This window comes from Schistocerca gregaria, chromosome 9, assembly GCF_023897955.1.
Source record: "Schistocerca gregaria isolate iqSchGreg1 chromosome 9, iqSchGreg1.2, whole genome shotgun sequence".
NCBI classification, from domain to species: Eukaryota; Metazoa; Arthropoda; class Insecta; order Orthoptera; family Acrididae; genus Schistocerca; species Schistocerca gregaria.
Genome location: NC_064928.1, coordinates 200,291,524 through 200,306,068, shown reverse-complemented (window position 1 = coordinate 200,306,068; position 14,545 = coordinate 200,291,524). Strand labels below are relative to the sequence as shown.

The following is a 14,545-nucleotide window of genomic DNA, read 5'->3' as shown; positions in this document are numbered from 1 at the left end:
TTCTACAATGAATACTTTTTTTCTTAATGGTGAATTACCCCAAAATATGGCGGTAAATGAAAGCAGTGGATGAAAATAGGGACAGTAGACTAATTTAGTGATACGTTTATTCAGCAAAATTTGCAATAACCTTCATAGCATAACTAGCTGAATCCAAGCCTTTCGGCAGATCATCAGTGTGTTTCTTCCATATCAAATTCTTATCGATGCACACACACACACACACACACACACACACACACACACACACACACACACACACACACACAGAATTTTGCAATATGAGACCAGTTGTGAAAAGCATTAAAATAAAGCAATTGTAAACAGATTAAACGAAACATTGTTAACATTCAGTCGTGAAATGTCTACCAGAACCAAATAACTTTCCACACGAGTATCTGCTGTTCACATCACTGGAGGCTTGATGAACCGGTTTCCCTGTTTCAAAACGCTGGCAAAGCGTTATGCGCTGGGTTTCTTATTGGGTAGTGCATGCGAACTACGTTGCTGCATAATGCATAAGGTTTTTATTGTAACCGACTATACACAGATGAAGCCCCGTGGAAGAATCTGCAGCGTAATGTTTTCATCAGCATTGTTCTTACCTTGAATGGACTATAAATCTAAATGTCTCAGGTACACTCCGCTTTTTCATATTTAGGTGAGAGAAAGAGGTAAGGGAAATTTTGTAACAGCAAATAACACTACATGAGGTGAATAGGCATATTTATTATACATAGTATAGGAAAATATCCCACACTGAACAGAAGCAAAGCACAAACCTGCATTCTCGAAACAAGTGGTTTTGTTAACATGTGCCGGCCGGAGTGGCTGAGCGGTTCTAGGCGCTTCAGTCTGGAACCGTGGGACCGCTACGGTCGCAGCTTCGAATTGTGTCTCGGGCATGGATGTGTGTGGTGTCCTTAGGTTTAAGTAGTTCTAAGTCCTAGGGGACTGATGACCTCAGAAGTTAATTCCCATAGTGCTCAGAGCCATTTGAACCATTTATTAACATGTCTTGACTTCAGAGAGAACGATGCAATTTTCGTGACAGCATCACACCATCACATTCCACGTCCTTTCTTGTTTACACGGAATTCAGATGACTTTCAACCTTGCTCAGTAACTTTGTACACAGCCGGATATTACTTCTAGCTTGGAAACTATATGAGACTAAATAGTTACTTCTTAGTCTTAAGAGAACTGTCGGTTGACCTCTGTTACAAAACTGAAATAAAATTCTTAGCTTTGAGCAAGCATTCAAATTTTCATCATTCATACTTCAGAGGACAATTATAAACATATAGCATACTAAACAACTCTGTACAAATGCGAACCATTTATATTTTTATGATATGTGGTTTTCGTAGTGAGTCACATCACTGTGTTATGGTGCACTTTTATTTTCAGTGTTTTACTCATGCTTTTATCACCTGACGATAATGGTTTTGTATTTCGCGTAACAGTATGGTATGACTATTTTACGTGAGTACGTCACTTTCCATTACGTGTGTGTTATTACTAATGCATTATTTTTTTTAGTGTATGGGATCCTGATGACCGACAGAGGGCTGAAACTGGATGTATAAATGAAGTATTTTAGCAGCAGCTTAAGGCGGTATTATCACTTTTTTTTAATTGCAGTCAGTTCTATATTCACCGAGAATGTCTATTGTTATGTTCACATTTTTTGTCACTTTATGACTGGAGACTAGGAGTGTTCCCATTCTTCCGGGTGTCTTGAATTTATAGTTTGCTGGTGCTCATTTCTCTTCTGCGCAGTATTATGTTGTTGTGGTCCTCAGTCCTGAGACTGGTTTGATGCAGCCCTCCATGCTACTCTATCCTCTGCAAGATTCTTCATCTCCCAGTACCTACTGCAACCTACGTCCTTCTGAATCTGTTTAGTGTATTCATGCCTCGGTCTTCCTCTACGATTTTTACCCTCCGCGCTTCCCTCCAATACGAAACTGGTGATCTTGTGTAGCACCACATTTCGAAAGCTTCTATTGTCTTCTTGTCTAAACTATTTATCGTCCATGTTTCAGTTCCAGACATGGCTACACTCCATACAAATACTTCCAGAAGAGACTTTCCGACGAATTTACAATCGATCTTAACAAATTTCCCTTCTTCAGAAACGCTTTCCTTGCGACTGCCAGTCTACGTTTTATATCCTTTCTACTTCGACCATCATCAGTTATTTTACTCCCCAAATAGCAAAACTCATCTACTAGTTTAAGTGTGTCCTTTCTTAATCTAATTCCATCAGGATCGGCCAACTTAATTCGACTACGTTCCATTATCCTCGTTTTGCTTTTGTTGATGTTCATCTTATATCCTCCTTTCAAGACACTGTCCATTCCGTTCAACTGCTCTTCCAAGTCCTTTGCTGTCTCTGACAAAATTACAATGTCATCGACTAACCGCAAAGTTTTTATTTCTTCTTCATGGATTTTAATTCCTACTCCGATTTTTTCTTTTGTTTCCTTTACTGCTTGCTCAATATACAGATTGAATAACTTCGGGGATAGGCTGCAACTCCCTTCCCAACCACTGCCTACCTTTCATGCCCCTCGACTCTTATAACTGCCATATGGTTTCTGTACAAATTGTAAATATCCTTTCGCTCCCTGTATTTTATTCGTGCCACCTTCAGAATTTGAAAGAGAGTCTTCCAGTCAAAATGTGAAAAACTTCCCTTTCATGTCCCTCGACTCTTATAACTGCAATGTGGTTTCTGTACAAATTGTAAGTAGCCTTTCGCTCCCTGTATTTTATTCCTGCCACCTTCAGAATTTGAAAGAGAGTATTCCAGTCAACACTGTCAAAAGCTTTCTCTCAGTCTACAAATGATAGAAACGTAGGTTTGCCTTTCTTTGATTATGTTGTAAGGTAAGTGGTAGGGTCTTCGGAATTAAAATTGATCTTCCCCGAGGTCTGCTTCCAGCAGTTTTTCCATTCGACTGTGAAAAATTCCCGTTTGTATTCTGCGGCCGTGAGTTGCTAAATTGATAGTTCGGCCTTTTTCACACCTGTCAACACATGCTTTCTTTGAGACTGGAATTTTTATATTCTTCTTGAAGTTTAAGGGTATTTCGCCTGTCTGATACATCTTGATCACCAGATGGAAGAGTTTTGTCATGGCTGGCTCTTCCAAGGCTATCAGTAGTTTTAAAGGAATGTTGTCTACTCTCGCGGCATCGTTTGGACTTAGGTCTTTCGGTGCTCTGTCAAACTCTTTACGCAACATATTTCCCATTTCATCTTCATCTACGTAGTCTTCCATTACAATAATATTGCCCTCAAGTACCGTCTATATAGTCCTTCCACCTTTCTGCTTTACATTCTTTGCTTAGAACTTATTTTCTATCTGAGCTCTTCATTCATACACGTGGTTCTGTACTCTACAAAGGTCTCTCTGAGTTTTCCTGTAGGCATCATCTATGTTACCCCTAGTGATGTATGCCTCTACGTTCTCTAGTATAAATTTCATTTACCCTTTAACATTCATTGTGAGCATCTGTGCAACAGCTTTTACAGTTTTGTAAGCCAATGATTGACGTCTTCGTATTGCGTCACAATTAATTTGTGCGCTAAATGCAAGTTGTTTTGAGTATTTGAAGTTACTGACTCAAGATTATTGCTTGAACGACAAATTTCTATTCTGATAGCCTTGCTAATTTCTTTCTGCTATTAAAATGGTTCAAATGGCTCTGAGCACCACGGGCTTAACTTCTGAGGTCATAAGTCCCCTAGAACTTGGAATTACTTAAACCTAACTAACCTAAGGACATCACACACATCCATGCCCTGGGGCAGGATTCGAACCTGCAACCGTAGCGGTCGCGCGGTTCCAGACTGTAGCGCCTAGAACCGCTCGGCCACTAAGGCCGGCTCCTACGATCAAACCCACACGATTTAGATACTGATTGTTGTATGTGATTAGTAGTCTTCTGCTTGTCCTTGTAACAGTTTTCCTCGTGCCATTCCAGTTTAGCCATTTTGCAGTTTCTGGCAATCTCGTTTTTTAGACGACTGTGCTCCTCTTCACCTGCTTCATTTACTAAGTTTTTCTATTCTCTACTTTCGTCATTTACTTACATTTCCTGTGTTGTCTGGATGTTTCCGCTAAGCCTTATCCATTTTGCTGCCTTCACTATTTCACCTCGGGTCTTCGCGCGCACGAGTGATGCTTTCGTATCATATTGCTTACCCAGCTGATAACGCTCTGAGGAAGCCACAGTTTCCTTCCTATTCCTTCAGTCAAGCCGATATCATACACTGGGTACGCGTAAGCAGAGCACCGTGTGACAGGAGAGAAACCCGTGTGGCGAAGCTGGGATGCAGAAGGAGTCTGTGCTCTCAAGGTGAGTTCCACGTATTGTTGCAGTCTTCTTCGCAGACCATTGTTTGTGATGTGACTGTCACTGATTCAATAAAGAGCCTTCTGTGACGTGCTCGACTTTCACTATTTTGAAGCTTTGTTTGACGCATGAAACGTTGTCAGGATACGCAGTGATGTTTCCATGGCTACGACGTATGTGCAGATGTGTTAATGGGATTCTCGTGTCAGAGACATGTTTATGAATTCATCTCGTATTTGAGTAACAGACCAAAAATTACATATATGTGGCTGTCCATACGGAACCGAAAACGAGATACAACTGTACATACATGTCGCAGCAATTCGAACTTTTGGAACATTTTCTGAGCCAAAATAATTTATTTTTAATCTTAATTTCTTACAATAGCTTCATTAAAACTACCAGTTTCTGTCAAACAACCTACTATCAACAAGTATAAAAAAGCGATTTTAATTACAGGACATGCACAGTGATTAGAAGGATTCGTCAGTGTATTGATCGTGTTAGAAAAATAACAAAATACAGTTGACTCACGAAGGGACCAAGCCAAAGGAACCGAACAAGAAGTTTGATCGGGAGTACAGTTTAAAGTTTGGCAGATTATGGGACAATCAGGAAACAGTCGAAATAAAAAGAGTCTGAGATTAAAAATTTTAGTGGAGTTTCAATAGTGCATTTTTATTTACAAAGCCATAACTATGACTCAAAGTACAAGAAAGTTGATTTTTTAACTTATTAATGCATTTTTATTTGTTTTAAAATTTCAAGCGGAAGACATGTGCAAATTTTTAAGGAAACATAGAAAACTTTATTTTCATCCATTTCTCCATGCTGCACATACTGTTATCTGGGCTCTCATTTTCTCCACAAATATTCTTAAAAACAATTTAGTTAGGGATCCACCCTTCAGTAGCAGAGAATCCGTCAGTACCCATCCTAACAGCAAACGATTTATCCGCACCTCAACCGTAATACGTGAGTTTCGTCCTCTGCACTGACCAAAGCACGTGAAAGAGTTGTGAATTTGAAGGCTTTTGTAATATCACGAAACTGTTGGCTGTAGCGTTCATACTCCTGTTCTGGTGCAGTCACACGTAATCTTTCTTATTTTATTTACTAACTAGACTCTTCCGTGTGGCTTTGCTCGAGTACGCATTCAAGGCTGCACACAACTTCTCTTCCTCTTCGTCTCTGTCCACCTCTTCCCCTTCCATCACTCCGTTGTCTCTTCCCCCACATCTATCAATCCATCTCCTCCGTTCCTCCTCAAAGACCATATCTTTCTACCCTCAAACTCTGTCTAAACTCTCCTTCCAATCTCTGTACCCATCCTCCCCTCCCCCCTGTTACTTTTATATCTGTCCACTACTCCTCTACACCTTCCACCTGCTCCTGCATCTCTTCTTCTTCACCCCTCTTTCCATCCATCTCATCTTTCCCCCCCTCTCGCAGATCATCTCTTCCTGCCCCACTCTGTGTACGTTTCCTCTCCGTCTCAATTTCTGCTCTCTCCTGTCCCTCTCTCTCTAGCCATCTCTTCGTGTCTCCCTATCTGTGTCATTCCTTCCTTTATCCGTCTGAACATTCCCCCCAGCCACGCCCATCCACGCTTGTAACCTCTGCAAAACTCATTGATAAAGCAGGCCATTACTACTATAACACAACTGTCGTGCAGGGCAGCCTATACAGCAGGGGCTGAAAGAAACACATCATTGCCTGCATGTCCGACTCTATTGGAGCTAAGAGATTATGAACCACACAGTGCTGATACTTGTAAGGTTTTCTGTCTATGAGCTAAAGTTTGTTAATATCGATCCAGGGGTTTGGGAGGACATCCTGGACATACATACATACATACATACCGGGTGATCAAAAAGTCAGTATAAATTTCAAAACTGAATAAATCATGGAATAATGCAGATAGAGAGGTACAAATTGACACACATGCTTGGGATGACATTGGGTTTTACTATAACCAAAAAAATACAAACGATAAAAAAATGTCCGACAGATGGCGCTTTATCTGATCAGAATAGCAATAATTAGCATAACAAAGTAAGATAAAGCAAAGATGATGTTCTTTACAGGAAATGCTCAATATGTCCACCATCATTCCTCAACAATAACTGTAGTCGAGGAATAATGTTGTGAACAGCACTGTAAAGCATGTCCAGAGTTATCGTGAGGCATTGGCATCGGATGTTATCTTTCAGCATCCCTAGAGATGTCGGTCGATCACGATACACTTGCGACTTCAGGTAACCCCAAAAACCAATAATCACACGGACTGACGTCTGGGGACCTGGGAGGCCAAGCATGACGCAAGTGGCGGCTGAGCACACAATCATCACCAAACGACACGCGCAAGGGATCTTTCACGCGTCTAGCAATACTTTGTTTTTTTTTTTTGTTCTAATAAAACCCCATGTCATTCCAAGCATGTGTGTCAATTTTTACCTCTCTATTTACATTATTCCGTGGTTTATTAAGTTTTCAAATTTGTACTGACTTTTTGATCATCCAGTACATACATACATACATTCCATCCATCCCTCTCCACCATCCCGCTCTCTCTCTGTCTCTCTCTGTCTCTCTCTCTCTCTCTCTCTCTCTCTCTCTCTCTCTCTCTCTCTCTAGGCGAGCAAGCACCATAGCTGACTGGAGTTCATCCACTGTATCAGACAGATTGTCCACTGCAGTGCAGTCCAAAGGTAAAATGGATGAGCTCCATGACACCATAGTGACGAAACCGAGTTGTAACTTATTTTTTTCTGGATTAACTACATTTTATAAGAATGACCACTGAAACTGTAATTTGAGAAAAAAATCTTATGTCAGAGAGCCACTACAGTTGACAAGTTTACCTCATGGGTTTGGTACTGGATAAGAATGTGCAAATCCAAAAAACATTGAGGAGAAAGCACTGTGGTCAGCAACTTTCTAACCTCCCTGCTTCTGGCGGTTTGTTGAGGACATATATATATGTACTGTGGCTCCTACGTAATAAAAGACAACCTCTGTTTCACTAGTATTTCATCTCGCTCCACGCGAATATTCAGTTCATGTTGCAAGTGAAAAAAGATGGCAACTTACAATTTCTGTATCTCATGGTTAGAAAAAACAGATGGAATTCAGGGATACAGTCTCTACTGCAAAGTGACCCACAGAGAATTATGTTTTCACGCAAAAACGTGTTTTCATCATGCACGATGTGGTTGTGTCTTATTCTCCCTGGTATAAAAAGAACATATGTGGTCTCCGATATCAACAGCATGCCAGTTCAGCTACAAGACCATAGTAGAATGTTACTACAGGAAGGTTACTTTGGTAAACAAAAACCTTTGGTAAACAAGCACAATTTGCATTCTGATGAAATCGATTTCAGTGGGACAAGCAAATGATGTGGAGGTAGTTACTGGAATGGCCTTGTTGCCGTATTTTGCAGGCACACCTTCAATATTGAAAGAATCCTGAAGAAATCATCAAAATTGAGGAATCTGTTGGGTGTGGCTGTGAATTCTCGTCATGCGACCATAATCACATGGGAAACATTTTCAAATGAATCACCTTAGTATAAATGACAGTTCCGCCAATGCACTGCCTTTTTATTTCTTGTGTATGCGATAGTACCGCCATCTGTGTCTGTGTATGTCGCTATCACATAACTTTTGTCACCTCAGTGTATTGTTATATGAACATTTATCAGATTGCATGCTTCCATGTGACAATATGCCTATTCTAAAAAAAAGGTATATTAAAAAAAAATGGTTTTGTAGCTCAGTACTGCATTCCTTTTTTGTGCAGATGTTATATTCACCAGAGGGAAATGCAGGTCATTTTTCCATAGTATTGTTGTCCTATGCAGGGGAGGCAGAGTACTTACTTTAACAGACGACAGACGTCTTATCCAGAGAAAAGCAGTCAAGCATCGACGGAAGCAGTCAAGCACCGACGAAAGCAGTCAAGCACCGACGAAAGCAGTCAAGCACCGACGAAAGCAGTCAAGTACCGACGAAAGCAGTCAAGTACCGACGAAAGCAGTCAAGTACCGACGAAAGCAGTCAAGTACCGACGAAAGCAGTCGAGTACCGACGAAAGCAGTCAAGTACCGACGGAAGCAGTCAAGTACCGACAGAAGCAGTCAAGTACCGACAGAAGCAGTCAAGTACCGACGAAAGCAGTCAAGTACCGACGAAAGCAGTCAAGTACCGACGAAAGCAGTCAAGTACCGACGAAAGCAGTCAAGTACCGACGAAAGCAGTCAAGTACCGACGAAAGCAGTCAAGTACCGACGAAAGCAGTCAAGTACCGGCGAAAGCAGTCAAGTACCGACGAAAGCAGTCAAGTACCGACGAAAGCAGTCAAGTATCTATAATAGCTTAATCCTCGATGAAATCAAACAAGCCTCGATGAAATCAAACAAGCCTCGACGAAAGCAAACAAGCCTCGACGAAAGCAAACAAGTTAGATGCTCAGCAAACCGGCAGGAGGTACGAAGTATATGCAGTGTAACCTCTCACTACAGTTTGGCCATTAATTTCTGATTATGCTTCCAGCTTCTGTATGAAATGTATCATCTGTTTGTTACAGTGCAACTTTCCAATCAGGAAACCAGTGACACAGAGATGGATGTTGCCACCCACTGTTGCTATGTGTGGTCCCTTGGGACAGGCAACATCATCATTGGTGTCTTGAATGTGGTGAGTACACGAGAAAAAAACGCTATGCTACTATCTGGATTGACAGCTTCACCTGTGTGCTGTACTTCACTTGTGGTCTCTTCCGATTTCACTTGATACTCTTTTTTTCTGTTTTCTCAAGCCATCAGCCTCTCCACCGGGCTAATGTCCTTCCATCTATTCCTGACTTGTGCTATCCTCTTCATCTGTACGTGATTACTACACCCTGCATTCTCTATAACCTTTTTTGGCATATTCCAGTCCTCGTACACCAATCTTTTTTCGCTCTACTGCACCTTGCAGCCCAAGATGCCTTGAGCCCAAGATGCCTAGGATGCCATAGCAAATGTCTCACTAATCTGTCCCTTCAAATCAGTTCCTTCCCCAGACTTCTTTCCCCAACTTCCTTATTAATATACACAAGTTCATTTTGAACATTATCTGCTCACTTAATTATACCATCCTTAGGTTAGCTACACCAAAGCAACCTCTAATTGTGAAAATGTTAAATAACTTACAGAAATGTTAGACACAGCACTGAATGCAACATATCTTCAAATTTTGTTCGCAAATCTTCAATGTGATTACCTTCTGTAACACGACAAATCTCCCATTGTTAATCTGTTTCCTGCCAAATCTTATGAAGGAAGTCTTGATGTATGGTGGCAGCTGCTCGTGTTATCCGTTGTGGCAACTCGTCGACGTTTTCTAGAAGCGGAGCAACAAACACTGCCTTTAATGTAAACCCATAGAGAGGAGTCCATTGGGGTTAAATCAGGCGATCGTGGTGGCCAAGAAGTTGTTTACCAAGTCGAGTCAAAGTCGGCACATTCCTAAGGACATAAGCGACGACTTCACGGTGATATTGTGACGGCGCGCCATCTTGCTGAAAAATAAATTCTATGCCCATACCCTGTTGTACGAGGCGTGTTTTTTTAAGTAAGTGCTCCCACACCGCGGCCATAGCGCTGCGGACGGCGTTCTGCGCATGCGCACAGGGTACCACATCTGTTATCCACACACTGACGCCATTACAGTCTGAATCTTCCTTCTTTACATTGTGTACTGAGTGTTTAAGACGCCTCCTCTGCGCCGTTCAATTCAGAACAAAAGACGTGGCAAGTTGAGCAAGGGCATCATTTTGCTGCAACACAATGCCCGTCCGCATGTGGCGACTCAGACCAAAGATCTCATCACATCTTTTCGATGGGAAACTCTAGATCATCCTCCGTACTGCCCCGATCTTGCGGCAAGTGACTACCATCTGTTGCTGCACTTGAAGAATCACCTGGGCGGTCAGCGTCTTCAAGATGATGACGAAGTCAAAACAGTGGTGATGCAGTGGTTAACAAGTCAGGCGGTAGACTTCTATGAGGAGGGTATTCAAAAACTGGTACAACGGTATGACAAGTGCCTCAATATTGACGGAAATTATGAATAAAATTAGATTAAGGTACAGGCTGTCAGGTGAAAATAAAATTATTGAGGTATGTTAGCACGTCTTTTTTTTGAATTTCAAAACGGTGCTTACTTAAAAAACTGGCCTCCTGATTGAGGCATTACATAATATTCAAGCATGTCCAGTTACAGTTGACTCGGCAAAAAGGAGATGACTATAAATCTTGATACAGCTTACAGCGCAAAAAATATTCACCTTATGCGAGTTCTGTACATATTCGATTACGTGACGTTGTTTCTGGTCACCCTATGTCCGAACATTATGCTGATTCACTTTATCCCAAGTAGCAAAAGTGGCTTCGTCATTGAACACAATTCAAGAAAATCATCTTCAGTCTGCATTCTATGAAACTTCTCTACACTAAACTGAGCTCGTTTTTCTTAGTAGCTTTGTCTTACAGCTTGCCACAGTTCCAATACGCAAGGTTTGAATGACAGGCGTTTCTGCAATACCTCCCACACGGCAACACCAGGCATATTCAATTCTAAGGTGACAGGTCTCGTTGATTCACCTGGGCTATGAATCTAAGACCGCCGATCTTGTCCAGTTGCTGCATAACAGACTCCTGGCCTACCCGGACGCTATCTGATACACAGCTAGTTTCGGTGAAAAGATCGTGCCAGTTAAAAACAGTTTGTCTTTGAAGTGATGTCTTGTGAAATTTAGTCTTGAACTGTCTCTGAACTGTAGCAGCGGATCTAGATTCATGAAGCAATAGATATGACTCCATGATGATTGTTGGAATAACTCATTCATGCATGCCACATAGCGAGAATGTCAGGAACTAAGAGTGTTACACGGGAATAAAACTCCACGTTATATTGTATTACGTGGTGTAATAAACGTTCCTGTAAGTTATTTGCCGTTTTCACAGTCAAAGGTTACGTTTGTATAATTATTTGATAAAAAACCGTACTACTTCATCATCATCATCATCATCATAACCACCATCATTTTCGGATTTATAAGGGTCCATACTTAACATTTGCATGATGCTGCATTAAAGGTGGAAACTAATTTCTAATTTCTCAGTTTGAAGTAGACGTCTTCCTTGTTTCGGCCATTGTATTTAATCTTCCATTCTTGATGAGGGAAGCCTCTCACTTCTACCAGTTTATCACCCCCAATCTGATGTTAAGAACATCACAGTTCTACTTCTAGTGATCTAATTATTCTTTGCTTTGTTTACTCGTAAGCTGTATTAAGTGCTAAATATAATGTCCTAAGTCCCCTTTTCTAGGCAGAAAGGTAGGCCATTGTATTTAATCTTCCATTCTTGATGAGGGAAGCCTCTCACTTCTACCAGTTTATCACCCCCAATCTGATGTTAAGAACATCACAGTTCTACTTCTAGTGATCTAATTATTCTTTGCTTTGTTTACTCGTAAGCTGTATTAAGTGCTAAATATAATGTCCTAAGTCCCCTTTTCTAGGCAGAAAGGTAATGTCGCCTGCTAACTGCAGGATTCGTATTTGTTGCCCTTGTACATTTGTAACTTTTCCAAGCCTGTTCGGTACTAAAAGCTTACAATTGTACAAGAAGTGCACACTTAAAGGATGTCAAAGTGTTTCATTTTATGAGGCAAGTGCTGTTTACCTTTTTGTGAAATGTTTGGAGTAGGGGTAAACGCTCTTTGAGCCCACCTATATTCCATATGGCGAAAAAAAAATCCTGATAATTGTAAGCATTGTTACCAGTTGTCAAGTCCAAGTTGCAGAAGGTTACTGCCGGTACTGTCTTAGTTGCCGACAACATCGGTAACACTTAGACACTGACATAGAAAAACAAACTAAACAGAGTTAGGGAAGGCGTGCAACATGCCTGTGCCAAAACCGCAGGTAATTTGTCTCGCCTCACCTGCTGTAAGTACCCTCTCGTAAAACTAATCACAGTTACACATTTTATGCGATCGACTACATCATATAAATACGATGATATCTGGTTTGTGGGGTGCTCAACTGCGCGATTATCAATGCCTGTACAAACTCCTAATCTGTACACAGTCCAGTCTCGCCATATACACAAATGATGATTGAATGATGAGGACAACACAAACACCTAGTCCACAGGGGAGAAAATCCCGGACCTGGCCGGGAATGGAACCCGGGACCCCGTGCTCCAGAGGCAACAATGCTAGCCACTAAACCACGAGCTGTGGACTAGAAATACGAATTACGACATCGTTGCAGTAATGGGAAACAGTGATCCAGGGAATGTTGATCTTAATTCTCTTTAAGCCCATTGTGCATCAATTGATTCCCGATTTCGGTCTGTCGACATCGTTGCAGTAATGGGAAACAGTGATCCAGGGAATGTTGATCTTAATTCTCTTTAAGCCCATTGTGCATCAATTGATTCCCGATTTAGGTCTGTGATGACCATCTTTAGATCTGTAGTAGCTGCCAATAGCCCCATCAGTCGATAGTTTATGTATGAAGCCTCAACAGGCTGGATGTCTTGTTACGGTTATTATTTCTGGACATGCCGGTTACATTCTGCATTTGATTTTGAGGTCGCCGTGACAGTTAACCATTTTAAATCTGTAGGCTTAGCCATTACAGTCAGCATCATAAAAACCTGCCAGTCGGGAAATACTGGACTGCACAGGAGTTTAAATTACTAAGCTACTGATTAATTTTTTTTCCGTCCATTAATACATTCCACTTCAAAGTGGCTGGTATGTTAAGCATCTCGAGCTCGGTTTTTGTACTGCTCCAACATTACTGAGATGGGAATCTTGGAATTAAGCTCTTCTGAGACCAGTTTGAGAGTATTTCTAGTTTGGACTGATGTTCCTTATTGTTGGGAAACTATCAGGTCCTGCTCGAGAACCTTTTTCCACTCAAGTGAATTATCATCCCCCCCCCCCCCCCCCGCCTTATAGAACTTTCACCCGTGTCTCTTTTAGCCGCTAATTGTGCTACACAGTGTATGTACGAGGGTTGCCCAGAAAGTAATGCACCGCATTTTTTTCGCAGCCGAAAACAATGCTACGAATGCGAAACGTTACGTATGTATTGTTTGAAGTCTCCTGAGTGAGCGCGCCAAGTTTTCGTTACTTCCAACAGATAGCATAGCGTAGCGTCTGTAGGTGATGTACATTACCAGCAACGTGCCGTCATTGAATTTCTCACTGCAGAGAAAGAAACTGTTAGAGATATTCGCAAACGCTTGTGCAAAGTCTATGGAGCATCAGCTGTCGACAGAAGTACAGTTAGTCACTGGGCACGGAGGGTGAGGTCATCAGAAGGCGATTCGGTGGAGCTCCACGATTTGCAACGGTCAGGGAGCACATCCACAGCTGTCACACCTGACCATTAAAGCATGACATTCGTGGAAGACATTTTGAGGACGATGAGGAGGTGATTGAATCAGTGAAGCAGTGGCTCCGCCACCAGGACAGGGATTGATACCGACAGGGAATTCACGTCCTTGTTTTGCACCGGAGGAAGTCCATAGAACGGGATGGAGATTACGTCGAATAATAGGGTGTGTAGAAAAAACACCATTCTTTCGTGTGTGTAATACTCATGTTCAATAAACAATTGTTTAAGAAAAATGAGGCGCATTACTTTCTGGGCAACCCACGCGAGTCTTGCACTTGGGCACCCATCTGAGCTTGATCCTCCAAGCAGCCGCTACTAATTATGCAAAGTACTGTACAGAAATCTTACCGTTGTGGCGTCTCTTGTACCCATCCCAGCTTGGCGGCTTGTGTTGCTTTGGTTTCAAACCGGCCTTGTAAGCTATATGAAGAACTACCTACTCCAGTTTCTTCTAGTTGCTGAGTAATACAGTTTGTCTAATACTCCGAGAAGACTGGGGACCAAATTATTGGCCAGTGTTTTGCGACACATTCCCACAGGCAAAGTGCTGGATCCGCGAAGTGAGTGCATGTCCTGTGGTGTCACCGCCAGACACCACACTCGCTAGGTGGTAACCTTTAAATCGGCCGCGGTCCGTTAGTATACGTAGGACCCGCGTGTCGCCACTATCAGTGATTGCAGAGCGAGCGACGCCACACGGCAGGTCTAGTCTA

The 14,545-nt window shown here is 41.9% G+C and overlaps 2 protein-coding genes across 6 annotated transcripts in view; one reads left to right on the top strand and one right to left on the bottom strand.

Moving 5' to 3' along the window:
• The window catches only part of LOC126292035 (amyloid-beta-like protein), a 1,795,419-nt gene that overhangs the window by 278,291 nt on the left and 1,502,583 nt on the right, over nucleotides 1-14,545 (bottom strand). The gene's annotated exons all lie outside the window — the stretch shown is intronic.
• Nucleotides 4,274-14,545, top strand: part of LOC126292040 (uncharacterized) — a 91,729-nt gene continuing 81,457 nt past the window's right edge. For 4 of the 5 annotated variants that reach the window (XM_049985836.1, XM_049985839.1, XM_049985840.1 and 1 more), the window contains exons 1-3: nucleotides 4,274-4,370; nucleotides 8,233-8,857; nucleotides 8,958-9,067. Coding sequence is in view for 3 of the 5 variants with exons in the window: in XM_049985839.1 (XP_049841796.1) it covers nucleotides 4,345-4,370; nucleotides 8,233-8,857; nucleotides 8,958-9,062 (756 nt within the window). In the remaining 2 variants the exon portion in view is untranslated. The remainder of the gene's footprint in view (nucleotides 4,371-8,232; nucleotides 8,858-8,957; nucleotides 9,068-14,545) is intronic. The other variant, XM_049985837.1, reaches the window with a different exon arrangement.